This window comes from Hydra viridissima, unplaced genomic scaffold (genome assembly GCF_058129835.1).
Source record: "Hydra viridissima isolate aposymbiotic clone 2 unplaced genomic scaffold, HvirCarnegie_v1 scaffold_5, whole genome shotgun sequence".
In the NCBI taxonomy this organism is placed as follows: Eukaryota; Metazoa; Cnidaria; class Hydrozoa; order Anthoathecata; family Hydridae; genus Hydra; species Hydra viridissima.
In genome coordinates this window covers 16083191-16105412 of record NW_028324304.1, presented here as the reverse complement: position 1 = coordinate 16105412, position 22222 = coordinate 16083191, and the positions used below count along the sequence as shown (strand labels likewise).

Below are 22222 nucleotides of genomic sequence, written 5' to 3'. Positions count from 1 at the left end.
TCTGTTTATAAACGTTCAAAAGTTTATAACGTATATATTTTGCACTTTCATGGTCTGTCGAATTAATCCAGAAGATCGCCGTTGCTCTTTTCTTAACCGCGAAAGTTTAAGTTTTCTTTCCCAGAAAAGAAGGAATTTCCGGCTCAAATGAACGAAACACGATCAAATGATCAGTTGCGCCGAAAAAACAAGTGAAATTTCGTTTTGCGTGTCTGTTGCGAAAATGATAAAAGTTAGCCCATGTAGGAATTAAACTTAGGGACAATAATTCTCTAAATTCTATTGAGGGGATGCTGAAAGATTGTATATCGGTATTGTAAATTGTCTTATTTAAAAAAAAAAAAAAAAAGAAAATTGTTAATTCTGAGAGAGAATTTTAACAAGAGATAATTTTGAATCAGTTTAAAAAGTAAAAAACAACGTTTTTTTTTTTCGGACTTCCACTTCAAAAATTAAAACAAAAATGTTAAGTGAAACGAAATCATAAAAAGCTCAGTATTTTTCTTAATGCCCAATTTTTATTTTTTCTTTTATTTTCGTATTACGCTTTCGATTTAATTTTATTTTTTAAATAGAAATTGCTTCCGGAGAAATAAGGATCTCTGTGCATTTAAAACCCTAGAGAATGGACCAATCAAAGAAAAAATTAAAGAAACTTAGTGTTAAAAATATCAAAAAGCTAAAAAATAAAACAAATTTATTATCTTATAAATCGGAGGCTTTATTAATCTACTTAAATCGACGAAGTCTATATAATGTAAGTAAATTCGGCTCGAGTATACATCTACAGTAAGTACGTGGAAAATATTTCCATGTATTTGTAACGTTTAGATAAATTTTCCATCGAGAAAAAAAACTTAAGTTTTTTTTTTTTCTTTTCATGAGTCTCAGTAACTGAAACGAACGAAATTCTAACCTTGCTACTATTTTGCAATCGTAGAAGATTTTTGAAGATAAAAAGTAAGATCAGTTTTTGTCAACCAAAGATCAAATAAAATTACAAAAATATCGCGATAGACAAAAAAGCAACGAACGTCGTTTATTACGTTGATTGTAATTAACGACGTTCGAAATTTTTACGGAGGCCAGATTCTTTGTAATTTTTAAGCGTCCTAAAATTAACGCGACGCGCCCAAAGGTCATACCTTTTCTCCATTTACATTCAACTTTTAAGTAAAATTTCAACTGCACTGTTAGATTTTAAAAATGCACACAACTTAGATATATAATTTTAGTTAAATGCATGTAAAACAAAAAATTAACAACAATTTACATATATAAAAATTATGTTCAAAACTAAACACAAATTTCCGAACACGAAATACCGGCTTTCAGAATTAAATTTTCTTATGAAGATGCGAATATGCATTTAATTTTAATTGGACTTAAGATTTTGATAGAAAAAGTGTCTTTTTTTTTTAAAAAAAAAATTGTTTTTATATTTTAACTAAAAAATTCGGCAACTTTTGTTCGTTGCAATTGGTTCATAATTTTGTTGATTGTAACCAGGTTATGGTTTAAATTTGCAGGGTATAGTGATAACGAAGGATTTCCTTACAGCTCGATATTTGAGCCAACTATGAAGTGTGGCGACAAATTATAACCGTTCTCTAGTAAACTCACAGCTGAATCATCTAAATGTAATACATAATAACAAATATATTTGAAAAATTTCACCTTTTATTTAGCCTTAAAATCTAGACAAGGAATGGAACTTTTAAAAAGAGCAAAATTTCCTAAAGAAAACCATTATAACAGTAAATACAATTCATTTTATAACGACCTAAACTTAATGTTTTTGGTTTATTAACGAAAACTTAGGATTCTAACGCCAATTTTTTTAAATTTTAACGATGCAATAATTTCATTACACAGCGGAAGGAAAAAAAATTCCACCGTGGACAAGTATTAAATACCTTTCTCATTCAAACATTTCTTGAAATAATCTGATATCACTTTTCTTTGCACTTCAATAGCGTCATGATACGATATGCGGGGTCTGAACACCCCCCTCAAAAACGGATGGAATAGAGTTGGAATTATACCTGGAATATCGGATTGGTCGTAGTGATCGGCTTTCCTAAAACACACAAGAAATAGTAATTATATTTGCCTTAGTTATATAAATATATTACATTTATATGACTAAGGCAAATATAGTTCGTCAGCAGAAGCATCAACTTTTTTAAAAGTAAGATGCTTCAAATAAGCATTTTGTTTTGTACTTCAAAGTCAAAATTTTTAACTTACTTTAACGTCAGAACTTCAGCAAATCCTAGAAACAAAAACAGGAGGCGATCAAGAAAACTGATATTCGTAATTTTTTTTAACAAGCGACAACCAACGTTTCGGTTCGGTTTCTTTTTTTTTTTTTTTTTTTTGTAAATGAGAAACTGTTAAACAGAAAGATTTTCCTTTTTTTTTTCACACATTTTTTTTTAAAAGTAAAGTTAAAATAAAATAGAAAGAATTTGAAACCTTTCTCTTTGCCAGCTATATACTTGTATGTCTTTTGAAGGTTGGACTTCCAGTTGAAAAGTTCAGTATATATAAACAGAACAGGCTGTTTGCCTGGGTTTGAAATACACTCATCAGATAGAGCAGTAAACCAAACATCTAAGCCGATACCACACCTGTAGACAACAATAGCACAGCATAAAAAAAATAGTAGCGCGATTCAAAAGCAGGCGAAAAACAAGCTTCTATATAAATCTCTATAAGATTGTTTAGGAAATGGTATGGAAAATACAAACTTATGATTGAAATATTTGTGATTAGTCGTTTCTAATAAGAATGCTGAAGCATTTATTTACCAACTGATTAAGCAAGTATCTTAAAACATTGAGGAATCAATAAACAATTATTGTAACAAATGGAAAATGTTTTTAATCTTAATCTTCTTATTTGTATATATTTCTGTAAAGGTTTCTATCAACAACTAAGTTGTTTAAAAAAATGGTTTTATAATAACTTTCTAAGAATATTTTAGGGAAAAACATACTTAAATCTGCCATCTTTATTTAAAACATCTATCACAGTTGCTCCTCCAAATGAGTGGCCAATTACAAAAGGCTTTGACAAATCAATTCTTCCCTAAATATAACTAAAGAAATAAAATTCAATTTTTTGTACTTAAATTTTGTAAATCTTAACACATAATTGTTTTTCAATAGTAAATAAAACAGCAATAAATAACAAACATTTTTTGCAGACAATTGAGATGTGTTTAAATAATTTTGGAAACTTATTTGTAATAAATGATAAATAGTTTCATTAGAACAAAAGAATTTTAAGAAATTTTTAACTATATATTATCATGATAGTAGAATTTAAAGTTTTAAAACAAAACAAAAAAAAAATAAAGATAAAAAAAAAAAAAAAAACAACAAAAAAAACATCCTGATTATGAAAAAGAAAAATGAAAAAAAGGTTTGCTATATCACCAGGTGACTACAACTATTGTGCACAATTTTAAAAATCTAATTTGCATTCAAAAAAAAATGGGAAGGAAATTTTTTTAGAAAATTTTATTTTCTGACAAAACTAACATCACCAATTGTAGAACACATTCAAAAACCCCTCTTTCAGCATGAATGACAGCCTCAACTCTTACCCTGAATCTTGAGCAGGTCTTCTTAATGTAGTCCTCAGACATCTTGCTCCATGCTGACTTCACAGGATGTTTCAACAAGTCCAAATTAGGCTGTTGCTGTTTGCAAGCTTCTGCTTCAACATAAGTCCAGACTGATTAATTCAAAGGATTTAAATGAAGACTGCTGGAAGGCAACATTTCCTTAGGCCGTAAGTTGAGGTTGTCACTGAGCCAGTATTGAGTTTGTTTTGAGCCATGACAAGGTGCACCTCTTGGAAAAAACTGTCTGATGTGTCTTGATAGTTGCTTTTGACCCATGGATGTACAAATTTTTGTAATAAGTCAAGGTATCCATCATTGTTGAGCATAAATCCAGAATCAAAGAACACAGAAAGCATCTTTTTACCATCTGACGCTACCAGTCAAACACTCCTGATATGTTCTGAGACATCCCCAGTGATTTGGTTGAGATGTAATGATGAGTTCTTCAATTAAAAATCTTGCTAGCTGTGAAATATTTCTCATCAGAAAAAAGAAAAACTGATCTAGATTTTTTCAGAAAACTCAGGATTTTCTAGCATCTGTTGTGTCTGAGGGTCTTCAACCTTTCTGTGAAGAGTTGATTTCTTGTTCTGACACTTGACCTAGCCTTCAGGCCAATTTTGTCAATATTTCTGATAGTGTCTTTAGAAACCTTAAAATCTTTGGCCATCTTTGTCAGTGACCTGACTAGGTTGTAAACAATCTTGTTTCTGATTTTCCAAATCAGCTCTGGAGTTTTCACTTTACACTTTTGCTGTTTTCTAGGCTACCAAGGCTGTCAATATGCTTCAAAAATACAATTTATCTTGAAAATAGTTAATTTTAAAACATTTAGTATCTTGACAATTTCCACAGGTCATTTTTGGGCTTCTACCATTTCCATGCTTCTGTTTTTCCTTGAAAATGTGTTTTTTTATGCTAATCTAGGACCGATAATTTCATTTTTCAGTGAAATTTACATTGAGTTACAAAATTCAAATGAAAAATTACATCAACATACATCTACAAATTTTCACAGGAAATTTAAAAAAAGGTGCATAATAGTTGTAGCCACTTAGTATTTCAAATATCTATTAAAATATTTAAGATTGCAATTAAGATAAGACATGACCACAAACATTAAATCCAAATTCCTGATACATTTTATATCAAATAAGTGCGTTTAATAATCAACAGAGTTCCATCATTATGAAAAATGTTTGAAAAATTCAAACCACATAAAAACATATATAAATCTGCAAAGATAAAAGGGTAAAAAAAACAGACAACATGGTTTACCCCTCTAACTATACTTAAAATAAATAGCACTTTAATAGTACTTAGTAAATAGTACTTTGGTAAATTTGATGCAACTCATTTCTGCAACTCAAGTTTGTAAACAACAGGAATTACTTAAGGTGGAAAAATATTATAAAAAATGAAAGATTATTTTTGAAAACAATAACCATGTGTGCTATAGGCTTACATATATTTAACATAGTGTAAAGATCAAATGCAAATCTTATAAAAATATAAATCTTAAAACCAAATCATACTCTATGTACATATCTCAATATTTCTCATTTTTTGTTTTAATCTGTCTGTTTTCTTTTTTAAAAAACTGTTGGTTAGTGTGATGACAAATATGCAGCTGTACCTGACATAAGATTTTTTTTATTGGTTAACTAAGATTACCTGAAAATCCCCAATAGCAAAATTTCCAGTATCTAAGCAGTTTTCTATCGAAGCTGGATCCTTGTTTAAAAGTTCCAAAATGTCCAATGCTTTGCTCAATTCCTTACTTCGATACTCAACCTACAGAGAAACTTCATGGTCACTTATTTTCAATTAAAAAAAAAAGAAATGTCTTTGTCTGAATGTTGGCATCAAGTATTTTTAAAAATACCTTTGTATTATATCTTAGTAAAGTAAAATTTTCAACAAAACACACAAACAAAAGTTAGTAATATACAGTTTAAACAAATATTTAACATGCTACTCCTAACATATAGTAAACATGGTACTCTTAATATATTATAGATATCTAAAAGACAGGTTGCATTATATACAGAAATAATTAAAGCCGAGAAAAATTGCCATGATGACATAGAATGAGGCAGAAAAACGTTTTTAAAACGTAAAATTTTATTAAAATGTTATGACATGATTTAACTCAATATCTTCTATATGGTTGTATTAAATTTGTATGGAGTTTTTAGGAGACTAACATCAAATAAAAAGTATACATCTACATTTATATATAATATATTTATCTATAATATACATGTATGTTTATGTACTATATATTTGGTAAAAAAATTTGGTATTAGCTTTAAAATGGTTAATTAGCGCAGTGCTTTCGGATGTACAGCAAGATCTACTAAAGGGATCTCAAGAATTTTTCATAGGTAAGAAAGTAGTTCATATATTTTAAAATTTGTTCATAAAGATTCAATATAATTTTATTATGTAGATTTTAAAAGAGAAGCAAAGTATGTATAATGAATCTTAGCTATGCATTCTTAAATAGATTTCCTGTAAATCCAGAATAAAGAGCAGCATAGGTTCTTGCAACAAAGCCAAAAGTATTTGTTCCCTCTTCAGCAAGTTATATTTGCTCAGATCAATTTTCTAAAGATTGTTTTGATATAAGCAAAATATCTGGTTTCTGCTTGAGAAAATATCTGAAATCTGATGCAACACCAACAATTATTGATTTTCCAGAACATTTAAAACCAGCTACACTTAATATCTGGAAAGCACCCAGTGAAAGTATTCTAAAATGACTGATTAAAGAAGAAAAAATTGAGAAACTTATTATTCTTTTAAGGAAAAGGTGATTAGTAATAATAAAATAGTGCATTTAGGAGATTACTTAAAAAATCATTCAGACAATTTGTAAACTGTCAAGAAGAAGTTGCCTTTTGTATTAGACACATATAAGTTACAGAATAAACGTATCAGATGTGTAATGCAACAAAAGCACAGACTCAACAAAAAAAATTGCAAAACTTCAAAATCTGATCAATGAATTACAAGGTGAATGTTTAATTAGTAATGAAGCCACATCAAGATTATGTAGTCTTAATCCTGATGCTAAAGATTTAGTTCAAAGAAAACTGAAATCCAAAACTAAATTAAAATATCTTCCATCATTGCAAACTTTTGCATTATCATTGCATTTTTATTCAGCAAATTTGTATGATTATATCAAACAGTCCTTTGACACTTGTCTTCCTCATCCAGATACTTTGAGACGGTGGTGTAGTAGTGTTAATAGACAACCAAGCTTCACTCATGAAGCATTCCAAAAATTTTATCAGCTTTTTTTTTATTACTGGTCATATCTGGAACAAATGAAAAAGATAATCACCACCAGGGTCTTTTACAAAAGAGTAATGTCTACCTCAAACTGATTGTCTAATTCTTTTGCCAGTTTTTCCTGAGCCCTTTTTACCTTGTTATGATCTATAAGATGGCAATCACTCTTGCTTATAATCTTTGGATGTATCAAAGTTGCATTAGCTATTTCAGCAGCTTCTCTTAAACTTGTTTGGTACCTCAGGCTAACCAGAGCAATATTTTAAATACAAATAGTATTATAAATTGAACATGTTTAAATCAGAGATGATTTACATTGAGCTTGATTATCAACTTTTTGATTGTTTTCTGACCAATATCATCTTTAAATGATCAAAAGCAGCTGTTTACATAAATTATTTGAGCATTTTTATTAGACACATAATCCTGAAAAACAAAACAGATTATTTGCATTTTTAATCTGTATTTAAACTAAAATGTATACAACTAAGAGTTTTAAACTTGCTTAATATGTTGCAATAAAAGAGATAAAGATTTATTCTTGTGCATGCAATCAATTTGTTCTATTTGATTTCATGTTTCATCTAGTTTTAAAGTAATATATACAGCAGTGGCCAAAAGTTAAAGACCACTCATTTTTTAGTTGGTTTCTTAATCTTTAAATTAAAATTAAGAAAATTCTAATTGACATATTAATTTTTTTTTTTTTAATATCTTGTTAATTAAAACATACGGATTAAAGTGGTGTAATTTTTTAAATCTAATTCTAATTAAATAGCGTTAAATTTATTAAAAAACTGATGAGTACTTATAAATCTTCTTTAAATAAATTGGACAAAATTTAACGACCACTTTCAAATCTTTAATTTTCACTTATTAAAAATAATAATCCATTATTTTTTTTAACTGTCTTAATTGCTTATTACGTTGGCTATAAAATAAAATATTGAAACCTGAGTTTCGATATCAAATAAACATTTATTTTTTGAATTGCAATAAGGATATAAAAATATTGCAAAAATGTGTGTAAAGATCAAAGAAAAAGACAGATACGTGGCTCTTGTATTAAAAGAAGAAGGCTATAGCATCAGACAAATAGCAGAAAAGCTCGGAAGGTCTCACCCTTGCATTATTAACATAATTCAACGATACAAAGAGACCCGGTCAATTAATGATCGTCATAGGACTGGATGCAATAGAATTTCAAATGACCGTGATGTTTGCTTATTAGTGAGATTAATGAAAGAAAACAGACAAGCATCATCTACAGACTTGTCTACGAAATGGACACTGTCAAATGGTTTGAAAGCAAGCCCTAGAACTGTGCAAAGGGTCCTCCACAATTTAAATTATTTATGGCGTGCTGCTGCAAAAAAACCACGCTTAAATAAAAAACAAAAATTTGCCAGGAAAGAGTGGTGCAAACTACATAAAAATTGGTCAACAAATCCGTGGAGCAGTGTGGTCTTTAGTGATGAAATGAACGTTGAGGTAGACAACAGAAAAGGTCGCGTAATGTTGTGTAGACTTCCAAGCGAACGGTTCGATGAATCATGCATTTTGAAACGAACAAAACAAGGCAGTGGTTCAATAGGCATTTGGGCCTGTATGAGTGCCTGTGGAGTTGGCATTTTTCATTTATTCGATAGTAGACTCAACAAAGAAAGGTAAATCGAAATTTTGGAAAACTCGCTTATTCCTAGCATTGATTTATGGCAGTTGCAAGTTGGATTTATTTTCCAGCAAGATAATGCGTCCTGTCATAAAGCACATGTTGTTAGCGATTGGTTCAATTCTAATAAAATTCAAGTGCTTCCATGGCCTGCCAATAGACCAGACTTGAATCCAATAGAGAATTTATGGTCATGGCTTGATCAAAAGCTCGGTAAAGAACAACTTTACAATTTGGAAGATTTGAAATCTTCTATCTCTCATCATTTGAAAAATGTGCCTGATGAAGTAATCAAAACTTTAATGAATTCAATGCCAGAGCGAGTACAAGAGTGCTTGAAAACAAATGGAGGAACAACACGTTTCTAAATTATTTTTTTATTGCTTTTTGAAATATTTTTGAAACTGGTCTTAAAATTTTGTCCAATTTTTTTTCCCATTTATATTTTTTACTAGTCAGTTTTTTAATTTTTTAACATTATTTTGTAAAAAAATTATAAATTCTTTTATAATAAATATAAAATACAATAAAAATTCTTTCTAAAAATGTTTTTCTTTTTTTGATACCTTTTTCCAAAATAAAATTATACTAAGGTTAAAAGTAAATTTTGAAAAAAAAAAGAGTGGTCTTTAATTTTTGGCCACTGCTGTATATATATATATATATATATATATATATATATATATATATATATATATATATATATATATACATATATATATATATATATATATATATATATATATATATATATATATATATATATATATATATATATATATATATATATATATATATATATATATACATATATATATATATATACATACATACATACATATGTTTGAATATGTAATATAGCTGTACAAGCTTTTTACTTAAATTGTTACCTCTTCTTTATTTGTTTTAATTGTTCTTTGTTTTTTTTGCTTTATTTTAATTTTTTTGAATTCTTTCCTATCTGTACCACCAATATGGAAAGTTCCAAAACTGCCAACTTTAGTCCTCTGAGAGTGGATGAACTGAAGCTCTAAAATCGGTATTTGTTCATCTCTCTTACATTTACACTTTATATGAATTTTTTCCATACATTCTGAATCACATTTGTACTCTAAACAAAGTATTTGTTTACATTTGCAAAATAAGATGTCCACAAGATTGTCTAACTTTAAACTAAATCTTTCTTTTTCAGCTTTTTTTCCCCGTGTCTATTGCTAAAATCAACAGCTAATTTCCGTAACACTTAAGTTTTTATGGAAATTTTTTTTCATGAATAACAACAAAAAGTGTATTTCAACCATTAGCCAAGTAAAGCGAGTAACATCAGTTACTAGATGATCTACAGTATAGTTCCTAACATTTTTATCATTAATTTCTCTTAAAAATATACCACAACTTAGCATATCTCTTGCTGTTGGAAGCTCAGATGTATAATGTTCTTTTCCACTTCCAACAAGATTGCTCATTTTAATAGATAACACATTCCTTGTTCTTTTGGACATTTTTTATGGCAAAATGTTTCCGGAGCTTTCCTTTTGGTCCAATTATGACATATTACTTACTTTTCAAAGAAAAAAAAAGAGAACTTACGAGTCATTGGTAATAACCAAAATAAGTGAAATTAGAATCAAAATTTACCAAGCTAGCACTAAAATGATTTCATTTTTAAGAATATCAATTTTTTTTTAAAAATGGGAAAGTTATATTTTTTCATTACCCTTTTTCCGAAATTTGAAAAAGTTCATTTTATCTTAAAAATCGACACACCCTAATATACATACTATTATTAACTAATATTTACAAACTTGCATAAGAACATTTTGCCTCACTCTACATCTCTTTTTCAACATTGGCTCTGCTGCAATTTTTTTTTTAAGGCCAGATAAGGTTATGCCATATTCAGTATTTTACATATCTATGTAATATATAGCAAAATAAATACCATTTATAAAATTTAATTTACCTGAGTTAAAAATCTCAGTAAAAGTATTTTAAAAGGCATACTTGAAGGTATCTTTGAGCTGTTGTTTCTGGGGAATCTGATTTAGAACTTTCATGATGAGGAATTTCAATCAAATCACCAGACTTATCATCTTTAATATAAGTACTAATAGCAGAACCATCCCTATATATTAAATTTATAGATGAAATACATACTAAAACATACTATATACATATTTATACAAGAGCAAATATTAAGAAATTTAGCCAAGCATAAAACCAAAAATAAAAAACTAACAGAAAATAACTAAACAATCAATATAGAAAAGCTAAATTTTTTGTAGAAATTGAAGTTTATAACTGATTAATAAATCATTAGACACAGGATGAAAAATTTAAAAATGACAATATCTTAAAGTAATGTATTTTTGAAATTTCAATCAAAACATTACAATAAATCATAAATTTAAGATATTTTTTATTGAGCATAGAGAAAATTTTAAGTAGAAAGCCTAAGAAATTAGAGAAAAAAAACTTGTCTGGAAACAGCCTAGGAGTTTTTTTACACTCACACAATATTACATACACTATTATAAAACAAGAACTCAAGTAAGAAATTAGACCAAAAAATTATATGCTTAAACCAGCCAGTTTTGACATTTTAAGCTGACCTGCAATACTTTGGCCTAGGAGACCTTTAATGTAAATAATATTATTTCTATTTTAACGAAGATTATAAATGCTTGAAAACCCATGAGCTGTTTTATTTAGGCATTATCTATGATCTCTAAAAAAAGAATGATTAACTTTGTGTGATCTCTATTGTGCTTTTACTCTTAGAAGTTAAAAAAATAAAGTGAAATCAGAAATAAAAACCTCATTTGTCAGATTGAAAAGATTATGCAAACTGTAATATTCACACTAATACTCCATTTAAAATTGCTGAGCCACTAGTAACAAATTAAAAATAAATAGCATCTTCAGAATGGTCTATGAACAAAGTAAATAAAAATTCCAAGTTAGCAAGTATGTTGATTAGTGTCAATAATTTCACTACTGAAAAATGAAATCTATATCTAAAAAGGAATCCAGTAAAGGAAATTTAATTTCACAAGAAAGTGCTGTCAGTTTTTTCTTTTTTTTTATACAAAAATGAGGAATACAGTAACCATATACTAGGGAAAAAAGATGCTTGTATAAAAATACACACACATATATACATACAAAACAAACCTGTGTTCAACTGCTGCAACAAGATAACCTTCAGATGCAAGCTGTGCACAAATGTTGGTATAACAATTTCGATGTCCTAATAAACCATGACTGAAGATAACAACTGGCAGAAGCTTAGTTTGATAAGTATTCTTCTCAGATAAATCATGAGTTTGAATCAATGGCTCATTTACAAATATTGGTAAAGCAAATGACTCTTAAAGTAAATTTATGAAATCACATATATATATATATATATATGTTATCTATACATAGATACATAGATACATAGATACATACACACACACACAAAAACACACACACAGATATTTATATATATATATATATATTTGCAATTTAAAATTATATGTATATATACTTTTATATATACATAAAAATGATACTGGATTTTAAAAACTACTATCTAAAATTTTTGTTTATGCTCTGAAAAAATTAGTCTGAATGTAAGAGTAGACACAACCTTTCTTATTTCCTGAAGCTACATGTATTGAAACATATTTCTAACAATTTCATTGGTTTATTGGTTGACAAATCTTTCTATCTTGTCCAGTACACCATACTAATTTTTGCTGGGTACCATTTCAGTTTAAACAACTGGTGAGTTTACTTACAACATTACAATTTAAATTTAAAAACCTTCAAATACTAAAGCTTTATACAACTATGTTTTAGAATTCAAAAACATTTCAGAACTTTTTTTAAAATGGTTCCATTCAGAACCAAAAAAAAAATCTACTTTGATTATCTAAGAACTAGAATATCAAACATTCGATATTTGATCATACAACATATCTGAAAGCTAAATTTAAAAAAGTCCTTTTTTTGGTGAACTTTCAAACTTTTTTGAATGGTTTAAAACAGAATGACCCATATCATTGTTACTTCTTTTATCATTTTAACTTAAAAAAGGAGTAAAATCCATTTTAATGCTATTTCTCTAAAGTCTCTTGTATATGTAAAGCTTTAAAGTATCCAACCTGGACCTTTAAGACTATCATAAGGTTTTATGTCTATTTTGTGTCAATAGTATATATAATTTTTTATACCATTTATTTTTCATAAATTAAAAGGGAAAGTATAGAAAACCAGCAATTTCAAAGATAGTTGGATAAATCTTTTTCAAAAGCACAGCATTTACCTAATACATAATTAAAAACTTTTAAAAAAATGTTTATGTTCTTACCTACATGATAATACATATAAAAAAATCATACACTTCTTTAGATTTTTAAAATTTAGGGAGATTGAACCACCCTTATATATATTTTTAGCCTATTTCTTTAACTTGCAAATCTGAAGTTTCTAAGAAAAACATAGTATAAATAAACTCTAATAATTTGAAATAAAATGTTCCAATGAAAAATGAGCATTTAATGTACAATAAATGTAGCACTTTCAAAGTCATCAAATCATATCTCTCTACTTAACTTACAAAACAATTACAAAAAGCATTTTTCCAGGTAATGATTTATTTATTACATTTGAACATTGCATAGATTTATGCTTTTAGACTAATTTAGTAAAAAAAACCCAAATTTTAATCTAGTCTGAAATTAACTTAAGCAATTTACTTTGCATAACATGCTGCTTATTATTAAAAAATACAGAAAAAAAGAGTAATAATAAAAATAAAAAAACAGGCATGCTGTAAAATTGTGGAATTTCAAATTATGGTAGTTAAGCTAATTTTCTTATTTTGCAACTCCCTCTCTGTGTATTGCAGTCAGGGTTGGCAAAAACCCGGGTTTTTGAGCAAAAACCCTACCCAACTGGGTTTTTGGGTTTTTGGTTTTTTGGGTTTTTGCTAAAACCAAATCTCTAGTTTGATACAAATCTTTAGTGACAAAGTTGGATTAACTTATAGTTATCTAAAAGCTATTTTCATTTTTACAGGTATGTTGACTTATACAACAGCTAAGTTAGTAATTAGATTACATTTTTTTCTAATACATTAAGATAATATTGAATATAGATATTATTTTAGAACTTTAATTAAATATAAAGTATAAGTAGATTACATATCCTTCAACATGCCAAAGTATCATTCAGGAGGAAGAAATAAGGCTAATGAGTGGAATGAAGTGACCATATTAGGTGATCAACCAAATAGAGTAATATGTAATTATTGCAAAGAGAGCATAACTAAAAAAATAGAGAGAGTTAAGAGCCATTTAGACAAATGCAGAAGAATAAAAAAAGGAAGTGCAAATGATTCCACAGAAGTATTTAGCAATATATCAGTCTTAGAGTCAAGGCCATCTACATCTGAAGCATCAAATATGTCTAACCAATCAGAAGATGAAGAACAAGTTTGTTTCAGTGTTATTAGTGATGATTCTTTTTCTTCAATTTTTCATTCAAATCCATTGAAGGTGCAACGACAAACATCCATTTCTAAATTTGTTGCTACAACAACAAGTAATCAGAAGGATGAACTGGATTTGCAAGTCGCAAGGTTTTTCTTTTCAGCAAATATACCATTCAATGTGGTTGAAAATCTTGAATTTATCAAACTGATTAAAAAACTAAGACCTGGATATGAACCACCAAATAGAAAGCAGATATCTTCAGAACTCTTAGTAAAGGTAAATAAAGAAGTAATAAGTTCAATGAAAAGTGATCTTGCTGATGATTCTGCTATTACCCTAATTCAAGATGGTTGGAGTACAGTCAGTAATGATCCTATAATTGCTCATAGTATCCATAATGGAAGTAAACCCTATCTCATTTCTGCAGTTGATGCTGGAAGCCGTTCAAAAACAGCAGATTATTGTACTCTGGCTGCTAAGGATGCAATCAAAGTTGCAAAAGAAACCTTCAATAAAGATGTAAGTGTGAGCTAACTTTTGTATTTAAAGTGTGGGTGTTATATATATATATATATATATATATATATATATATATATATATATATATATATATATATATATATATATATATATATATATATATATATATATATATATATACATATATATATATATATATATACATATATATATATATATATATACATATATATATATATAATTACAACCACTTATTTACAATAAAAATTTGAAAAATGCATATTAAATAGAATATTTTCATAATAATCTTGCATAAGTCTATTCAAAGTTTGAATTAAGTAAAGTTAACTAATGAGGAGAAAACTAATGAAAATAAATATATTTATACTTTCATTTTTAGGTATTTGCAATATGCACTGACAATGAAAATAAAATGTCTAAAATGAGAGAGCTTTTGCAAGCTGAAATCCCTAAGCTGATAACATGGTTGCTCTGCTCATTTTCTAAATTTAGTTGAAAAGGATGTCTCTTCAAAGTCCATAATAAAGAATATTGTAGAAGTTCATAAATATTTTCGTAATCATCACTAACCACATGTATGTACCAAATTTTTGATTGTTATTGACTTACTGATCATATTTTGTGATGCAATGTTATGAAATAAAACAGCATAAATGATATAGGCCTAAATAATAAATATGGCAAAAGAGATCCTAACTAATGTGCACAAAGATTATCTTTTAACATTTCTTTGTTGAATTTTGTTAAACAATTGTTCTATAGGGGTGGTTAATTGAAAAAGGTGGACTAATGCCACAGCTACCCAATAACACTCGCTGGAACTCCCAATTAGATTGTATAAAGTCATACATAGCTAATCATTCCCTGTATGTTGCCATTAGAGGTGAGCATATGGAGTCCATTGATCCTTCAATCGGAAGATTAATAGACAATCTGTCAATACAGAGAGAAGCAATTAATTTACAAGCACAACTAAAAATTATTGGTGCTGCATTAGATAAGGTTTATAATTTAGTTTACTTAGTTATTTGCTGGATGTATTAAATTTGAATATAGTAAATATATTAAAACTACATATTTCTGGCACCATTAACTTTATTTAAATAATTATAAACTAAATTATTGTGTTTGCTGTAGTTGCAGGCAGATGATACATCATTGTCTGAAGCAGTTGAGATTTGGCAAAGCCTCATACATGATAAAAAATTGGCTCTGTACAAAGATGATTTTTTAAAGAGGTTTAAAAAAGCAATCATTCCATGTCATTTTCTGGCTAATTTAACAGATCCAAAATATGAAGGTAACCTATAAAATTGTAAAAAAATTAAAAAATTGAATGTGATCAAATTTAAATAAATAATAGAGTTTCCAGAAAATAAAATTTCCATTTAGGTTTACTAATCTTATACCCTTACTTATATAATGTTATATTATACTTATATGATGATATATTCAATATTTACTTAGGAAGAACATTGAATAGAAGTCAAGAAGAAGAAGCTGAGGAATGGTTGAATGAAATCTATCCTGAATTTATGCCTGGCTACTATGCATTTAAACTAAAAGATGCTAATTGTTTTCCGACATATTTATTTAATGATAGTGTAAAAAGCACAACATCAGCAACAAATTGGTGGAAAATTATAGAAATGAAGGAGTCTAAGTCTTCAAAATTACCTGCAAATTTTGCAAGGTTTTTACGGCACTTGCACACTTGCCCAGCTAGTTCTGGATCCATTGAAAGATTTTTCTCATCCTTTGGCATGATTTGGAGCAAAATTAGAAATCGTTTAGGAATAGAGAAAGCTGAAATGCTTGTACGAATTTACAGACATTTAAGATCAAGATGCACAAATGCTGATGACGAAATTGTTTGATGACTTTGTTTTAAATTTTTAAGTTTAAATATTGCTGTTCCAAGGGAAAAAAAAAGTCTCATTTATGAAATATATAATACTCAACTCCTTATTTTATTATCATTAGGACAATTTTTGAGCAGCATCTAACTTATAGTGGTAAATGGAAACTAATTTATGATAGAAAAAGTTATAAATGAAAAACTTGAGACCAAAAACCCAGTAAGTTGGGTTTTTGGTGGGTTTTTGCTCTTGGGTTTTTGGGTGGGTTTTTGGGTTTGGGTTTTTGGGTACCAACCCTGATTGCAGTGAAAACATTTTACATTTAAAAATATTATGTAAATTAAGATTTTCTTAAACTAAGGAAAGATTTTTTTTAGACAGTATAATTACATTTCAAGTGTAATTACACAAGAAAATACTTTAAAACACCCAAAATTTTCTACTAATACAAATTACACACACACACACACACACACACACACACACACACACACACACACACACACACACACACACACACACACACACACACACAAACACACACACACACATACACACACACACACACACAAAGTGTGTTTATTAAGTAACACAAAATATAAATAGACAATATCTCAAACATTTTATTAAAATATATATACAACAAAATTTCATAATTATTAGCACTCTTGGAGGAGGTTTTATTTTATATGTTCAGTAATACCCCCATCAACTTACATAACCAACTCACATCAATAAGGGTAATTTCCATTTGTCACAAAAGCCAATAATTTATCCTGTGATACTTCAGATATGACCTCTTAAATTCTTCTCTTAAATTTATTACTGATTTGGACACTGCCTCTTCAATAAACTCTTGATTTACTCACAACCCAGAAATAAAAATCTAATGGATTAAGATCTGGTGATCTGGCAGGCCAATTAAAATCAAATTCTAGACCAATGACATGTGCATGGAAGTGCTCTTCCAGCACTTCTCTAGCAGACAAGGAATAATGAGGAGGTACACCATCATACTGATGACTGTTGAGGAAAATTTAGGTTTTTCATGCAATTGTGGCAGAATGTGAGTCTCTAGCATGTCTGTATGATTTTCTCCTGTTACAGTATCCTCAAAGAAAAATGGTTGCAAAGAAAATGAGGCTGCATTCAAACACAAATTCTTTCTGCATGAAGCACCTTTGATAATGTTTTAGAAGCTTTTTCATCACCCCCAAATGACACAACTGTATCTGTGAACATGAACATCCATGTAAAAGCATGCCTCATCACTTCAAGTGATGTTCAGTAAGAGATGCTGATTTTCAATAATTTTTTTTTTGAGAAATTGACACGTGCAATCATGTCTGCTGCTGTTATGCCCTGTGTTAAATGCAACTTGTAAGGATATTGATGCAAATGATGTTGCAGCAAAGTGTAAACACTTGATTTTCATATTCTAGTTACTCTTGAAATATTAGATGTTGTTGCAACACCATGAGGATCATTGCATTGAGGTTTTTTCAGAGCATTAAACACAATGCCACTTCATTCATCTTTTAGAGATGGACATCCCAATTTCAGAGCATTGTTAAAAGACTCAGTTATTGCAAATTTGTCAACTAATCTAGTGATTAAGGATACTGAGAATAGATTCTTATTTAATTCATGCTTTGTTTTAAACTGTCTAAGAGCTGCAGTTGCACATTTTTTTATTTTCATAAATCAACTGTATTATCTTAATGCAAGTTGCTAAATCAATTTTAATTTTAAATACATAGAGGCAAAAAATACTTTTTCTAAAAAATAAATAAACCTTCATATATACACTATATATTTATTTATGAAAAAATGTATCAAAATTCTATTGTTCAAAAATGTAGTTCTATGGTTTTTAGTGTTACTTAATCAACACACTGTGTGTGTGTGTGTATGTGTCTATATGTGTATATATATATATATATATATATATATATATATATATATATATATATAAAATATTTGTATTAGTAGATAAAACAAAAAGTTTCAAAGAAAAGAATCAGAAAATTCAACATTTCTGAATTATAATTTAAGTATAATTAGGATTAAAAAATCAATCTTTAAAAACAAATATTTTAAACTTAGCTTGTAACTTACTTCCATAGCTTAGTAACTTTTTTGTTAAATACCCCAAACGAAGTTCATGTACATATGCATTAAAATATTGTTCTGGATTTGGTTCAGGAAGCCATGTTGGTTTTATGGAATTTTTAGATGGAGGCTCTGATGGGTAAAACAATCTCAAAAGACTGCCAAGGTCAGAACAGCACAAAAAATCAGGGTGAAAATCCTCAGGTATATGTGCTGATTTCAACATTAAATCAAGACAACCAACATTGTATGGTCCACTATACTTCACTACCATTCCTATTTCTAAAACCAATTTTAAAGAAACAAATTTCAAATCAACACTTTAGTATATATATATATATATATATATATATATATATATATATATATATATATATATATATATATATATATATATATATATATATATATATATATATATATATATATATATAAATAGATAGATAGCTAGATAAATAGATAACTAGATGTGTTAGTTTTAAGTTAGGTAAGAATGTTAGACACAAGTAATTGCAAATAATTATTTGTTAATAAAATGCAATGACTTAAATGCGATTAACAAAAAACAATTTAAAAAAAAAAACATACAAAATAATCAAGTAAAAAAATTAGAATTTTACAAAATTTTATAAAACAACACCCTTAAAATTCACTATTTAAAAAATTGAAATATAGTTAAAGTGATTGATATTATACACTCACATACTTAAATGCACATAAAACAAATAAAAAATTCTTTTTAAACATATAGACAAAGATCAATCAGATAAAGAATGAAGTTAGTATAACTATTTAGGTAGAAATGCTGGAGTAACTTTAAAAACAGATTCTTAGACCTAAGGATAAAATCTGATTTTAGGGTGTTCAGAAGGCTGTTTCAAAAAAGGTATATCCTTTGGTATATAATATAACTAGCTCCATGTTTAGTTGCCTGGTGATATATTTAAGCTATTAAAAACTGGTTATAAAATTTGCTAGGAAGAGGCTGTTGTTTCTCTCAGACAAATTACAATTTCAGAATATATGTGTAGCTCTTAATTTGTACATTTATCTGTGAGAAACAACAGTAACAGAACTATGTATGTATGTATGTATGTATGTATGTATGTATGTATGTATGTATGTATGTATGTATGTATGTATGTATGTATGTATGTATGTATGTATGTATGTATGTATGTATGTATGTATGTTATCATCAGCTTTGAATTTAGATTAATTTTTTAATAGCAAGAAATTTACATGTGGTTTGGTAATAAAAATCATGCATTATTTCTACGACCAACTGCTTAGATTACTTCTCCAATATTGGTAAACCAAGCAGACATCTTAAAAAGGTTTTTCCATATTATTAAATTTGTAAGTCATTACATTTTGCTACAAAAAGATTGAGAAATCCTTGTGATCTTCAAGCAATAAAGAAAATTAGCCTGGTCTATTTGTATTCTATTGTGTTCATTATGAAGTGAAACTGATTGTATAATCTAAATGATGTTTAGACTGGGATTTTCAGTAATATATTCTTTTATTCATTTTAAAACTTGGAGTCAATGTTAAAAAACTACTAGTAATCTTAAGTCTAAAACTTGATAATAATAAATTTAGAACTTAGGCACGATTCTTTTACTTTACAATAAAGACAGTAATAAATCTTCAACGTGTTATTAACTATTTTGATTTCAGGAATTGGTACCAATATTCTGCGGCGTAAATTGTCGTTAGTGCGAAATTGGCGCAGAAAACTATTTTGTTTGAATTTAGTTTGTAAGTGACCTTAGGTTCTGTTGTCATCTATTCAATTCAATTTAAGTATCTTTATTCTCTGCATGAAGTCATTTTAGTTTTAGTAGTTACTTTAGTTAAGGAGGTTACAAGATAAAGTAGAGTTGCTACAGAAATTTTGATAATTTTATAACCAACCTTTGGAATATTAAGATTATTATATAAATTTTGTTCTTATGCTAAAAACATCACGAAAATAATAAACAAACTAAAGCTCGCGAATAAAAAATAACTGAGCAGTTAATAAACTTATCGGAGCAATCAGAGTACAATTTTTAAGTCTCACGTATGCGTCACAAAGATAAAACCTAATTTTGAGGAAGTTTAAGTTATCCTGAGAGAGTTTAAAAAAACAAACAAACAATAAAGACTCTAACATTTTTTGCGTAAAAAATGTTCATAGCATTCACTAGAAATGCGCCCTGATGAGTTAAACTCGGGAGGGTGGATCTAAAAAGGCTGAAATTTATTCACAAAGTAGGCTTAATTAAGCAGTTTCGTAATTTTGTAAGCTCATATTGATTAATAGTGTAGAAATGTAAAATTTTAAGAACTTAGCGTGCTTGTTAAACTTGTACATAAATTATGCCGGTAAATAAAAACCGCAGGATGCAACTTGATATAGCGGATTTGCATCGATATTAAAAATAAAACAACATTTATAACTTAAGTATTGCCATAAATGTGTTAGATTGTTTGGCAAATGTTAAAATTTGAAATGAGACTTCCTTACTGGTGATCCCCAAGCAAAATATGCGGCAAGCTAACAATTGTATACCGTACGCTCGATATATTAAAAATTTGTCTACGGTATGAGTTTACTTGTTTCGTTGTTTTCAGTAAAGAAAATGAGCCAGTAAAATATGTGCGGGATTTATTTGTAGCAATAGAAAATAAATTTTAATGTGGTAAAATAAAGAGAAAACTAATGAATAAAGATGCTTTATATAACAGAAGTTTTTGAAATTTTGAAACTTTATCTTATTTTTTGAGTTTGTCTTAAGGTTGAGCTTGTCTCATGAATTTGTCTCAACACTTTTTAATTTTTCCATAGTTTTATTTTTTGTTGTAAATTTAAAAAAATTATCTTTATCTTTTTATTGCGAACAACATCAATTTGTAATCGTATGATTGTAATTTTGGCGCAAAATTATTTTGACAAAAATGTTCATAAACTTTCAAAAAATATATTTTTCTCTTGTTCTTGCTTGTAAAAACTGCTATTACTCCTAACAGTGGTTAAAATGGAATAAAAAAAGGTAATTCCTATACGATTTACAGAATACTGAATTCTGAGAATACGCGTTATATATATTTTTACGCGTTATAGTATATCTTTGTAAATGCTTAAAAAAGTGTATTAAAGTTTGAAATCAGGGGGACATGTCATAAAAAACAACCAGTCTGATATTTATCAGTAAAGATAGTAATCAACTCTTCTTAATATACCAATTATTACTAACTTAATTAGTTACAAAAATCACGGTTGATTTTTATCCGAGATATGAAATTCATTTAATGAAACGTGATTTTCTAGTAGTAATTTTTATTACTGACAAATACAAAGTTGAAATAGCCTCCTAGATAGTGCTTAACTACCTCGATAGCAAATCGAAAATTAATGTGTATTATCTTTTTTTTAAAAAACGGAAAGTCAAGCAAATAATTTAGACTGTTGAAAATTTAAAATCTCATGATAATTGTAAGAGATATGGTCGCTTCCTAAAATGCATAATTACAAGCTAAGCAGTTCAACTGGATCCCAGCGGGGATTTATCTGGAGTGCTGGGATGGGTCCTATATTGAGTATTGATATCACTTGCATAATAAATCTGGGTTTCAACTGTGAATTTTTTGGTATTCTGTGGGTGTGTTTGTA

At 28.1% G+C, this 22222-nt stretch overlaps 2 protein-coding genes across 4 annotated transcripts; one reads left to right on the top strand and one right to left on the bottom strand.

The window, feature by feature from the left end:
- Positions 1 to 862: 862 nt before the first annotated feature.
- Positions 863 to 18859, bottom strand: LOC145188643 (platelet-activating factor acetylhydrolase-like). 3 transcript variants are annotated; one of them, XM_090086562.1, is made up of 9 exons: positions 18568 to 18859; positions 11781 to 11976; positions 10611 to 10731; positions 5309 to 5428; positions 3002 to 3093; positions 2479 to 2633; positions 2251 to 2275; positions 1917 to 2080; positions 863 to 1634 (listed from the first exon to the last, which is right to left on the bottom strand). In XM_090086562.1, exons 1-9 carry the CDS (start codon positions 18833 to 18835, stop codon positions 1555 to 1557), a joined length of 1221 nt encoding a protein of 406 aa, XP_089942688.1. In that variant the 5' UTR covers positions 18836 to 18859; the 3' UTR covers positions 863 to 1554. The 3 variants fall into 3 exon arrangements, 2 of the variants coding, with proteins under 2 accessions (XP_089942688.1, XP_089942687.1); XM_090086561.1 differs by having other exon boundaries at positions 11781 to 11856; positions 18568 to 18846; XR_016452274.1 differs by having other exon boundaries at positions 1411 to 1634; positions 3002 to 3103; positions 18568 to 18846.
- On the top strand, positions 13679 to 16554 carry LOC149888954 (uncharacterized). The gene is made up of 4 exons (XM_090086582.1): positions 13679 to 14608; positions 15353 to 15592; positions 15728 to 15890; positions 16058 to 16554. The coding sequence occupies exons 1-4, from the start codon at positions 13811 to 13813 to the stop codon at positions 16465 to 16467; spliced, it is 1611 nt and encodes a 536-aa protein (XP_089942708.1). The 5' UTR covers positions 13679 to 13810; the 3' UTR covers positions 16468 to 16554.
- Positions 18860 to 22222: the final 3363 nt, after the last annotated feature.

Bases quoted from the DNA above. Each gene is read 5' to 3' on its own strand.
- LOC149888954 (XM_090086582.1), top strand. From the start codon at position 13,811: ATGCCAAAGTATCATTCAGGAGGAAGAAATAAGGCTAATGAGTGGAAT. The intron at 14,609-15,352 runs GTAAGTGTGAGC...ATTGTTCTATAG, and splicing joins AAGAAACCTTCAATAAAGAT to GGGTGGTTAATTGAAAAAGG. The intron at 15,891-16,057 runs GTAACCTATAAA...ATATTTACTTAG, and splicing joins AACAGATCCAAAATATGAAG to GAAGAACATTGAATAGAAGT.
- LOC145188643 (XM_090086562.1), bottom strand. From the start codon at position 18,835: ATGGTAGTGAAGTATAGTGGACCATACAATGTTGGTTGTCTTGATTTA. The intron at 11,977-18,567 runs GTAAGTTACAAG...ATTTACTTTAAG, and splicing joins AAAGTTACTAAGCTATGGAA to AGTCATTTGCTTTACCAATA. The intron at 2,634-3,001 runs GTATGTTTTTCC...TGTTGTCTACAG, and splicing joins AATAAAGATGGCAGATTTAA to GTGTGGTATCGGCTTAGATG.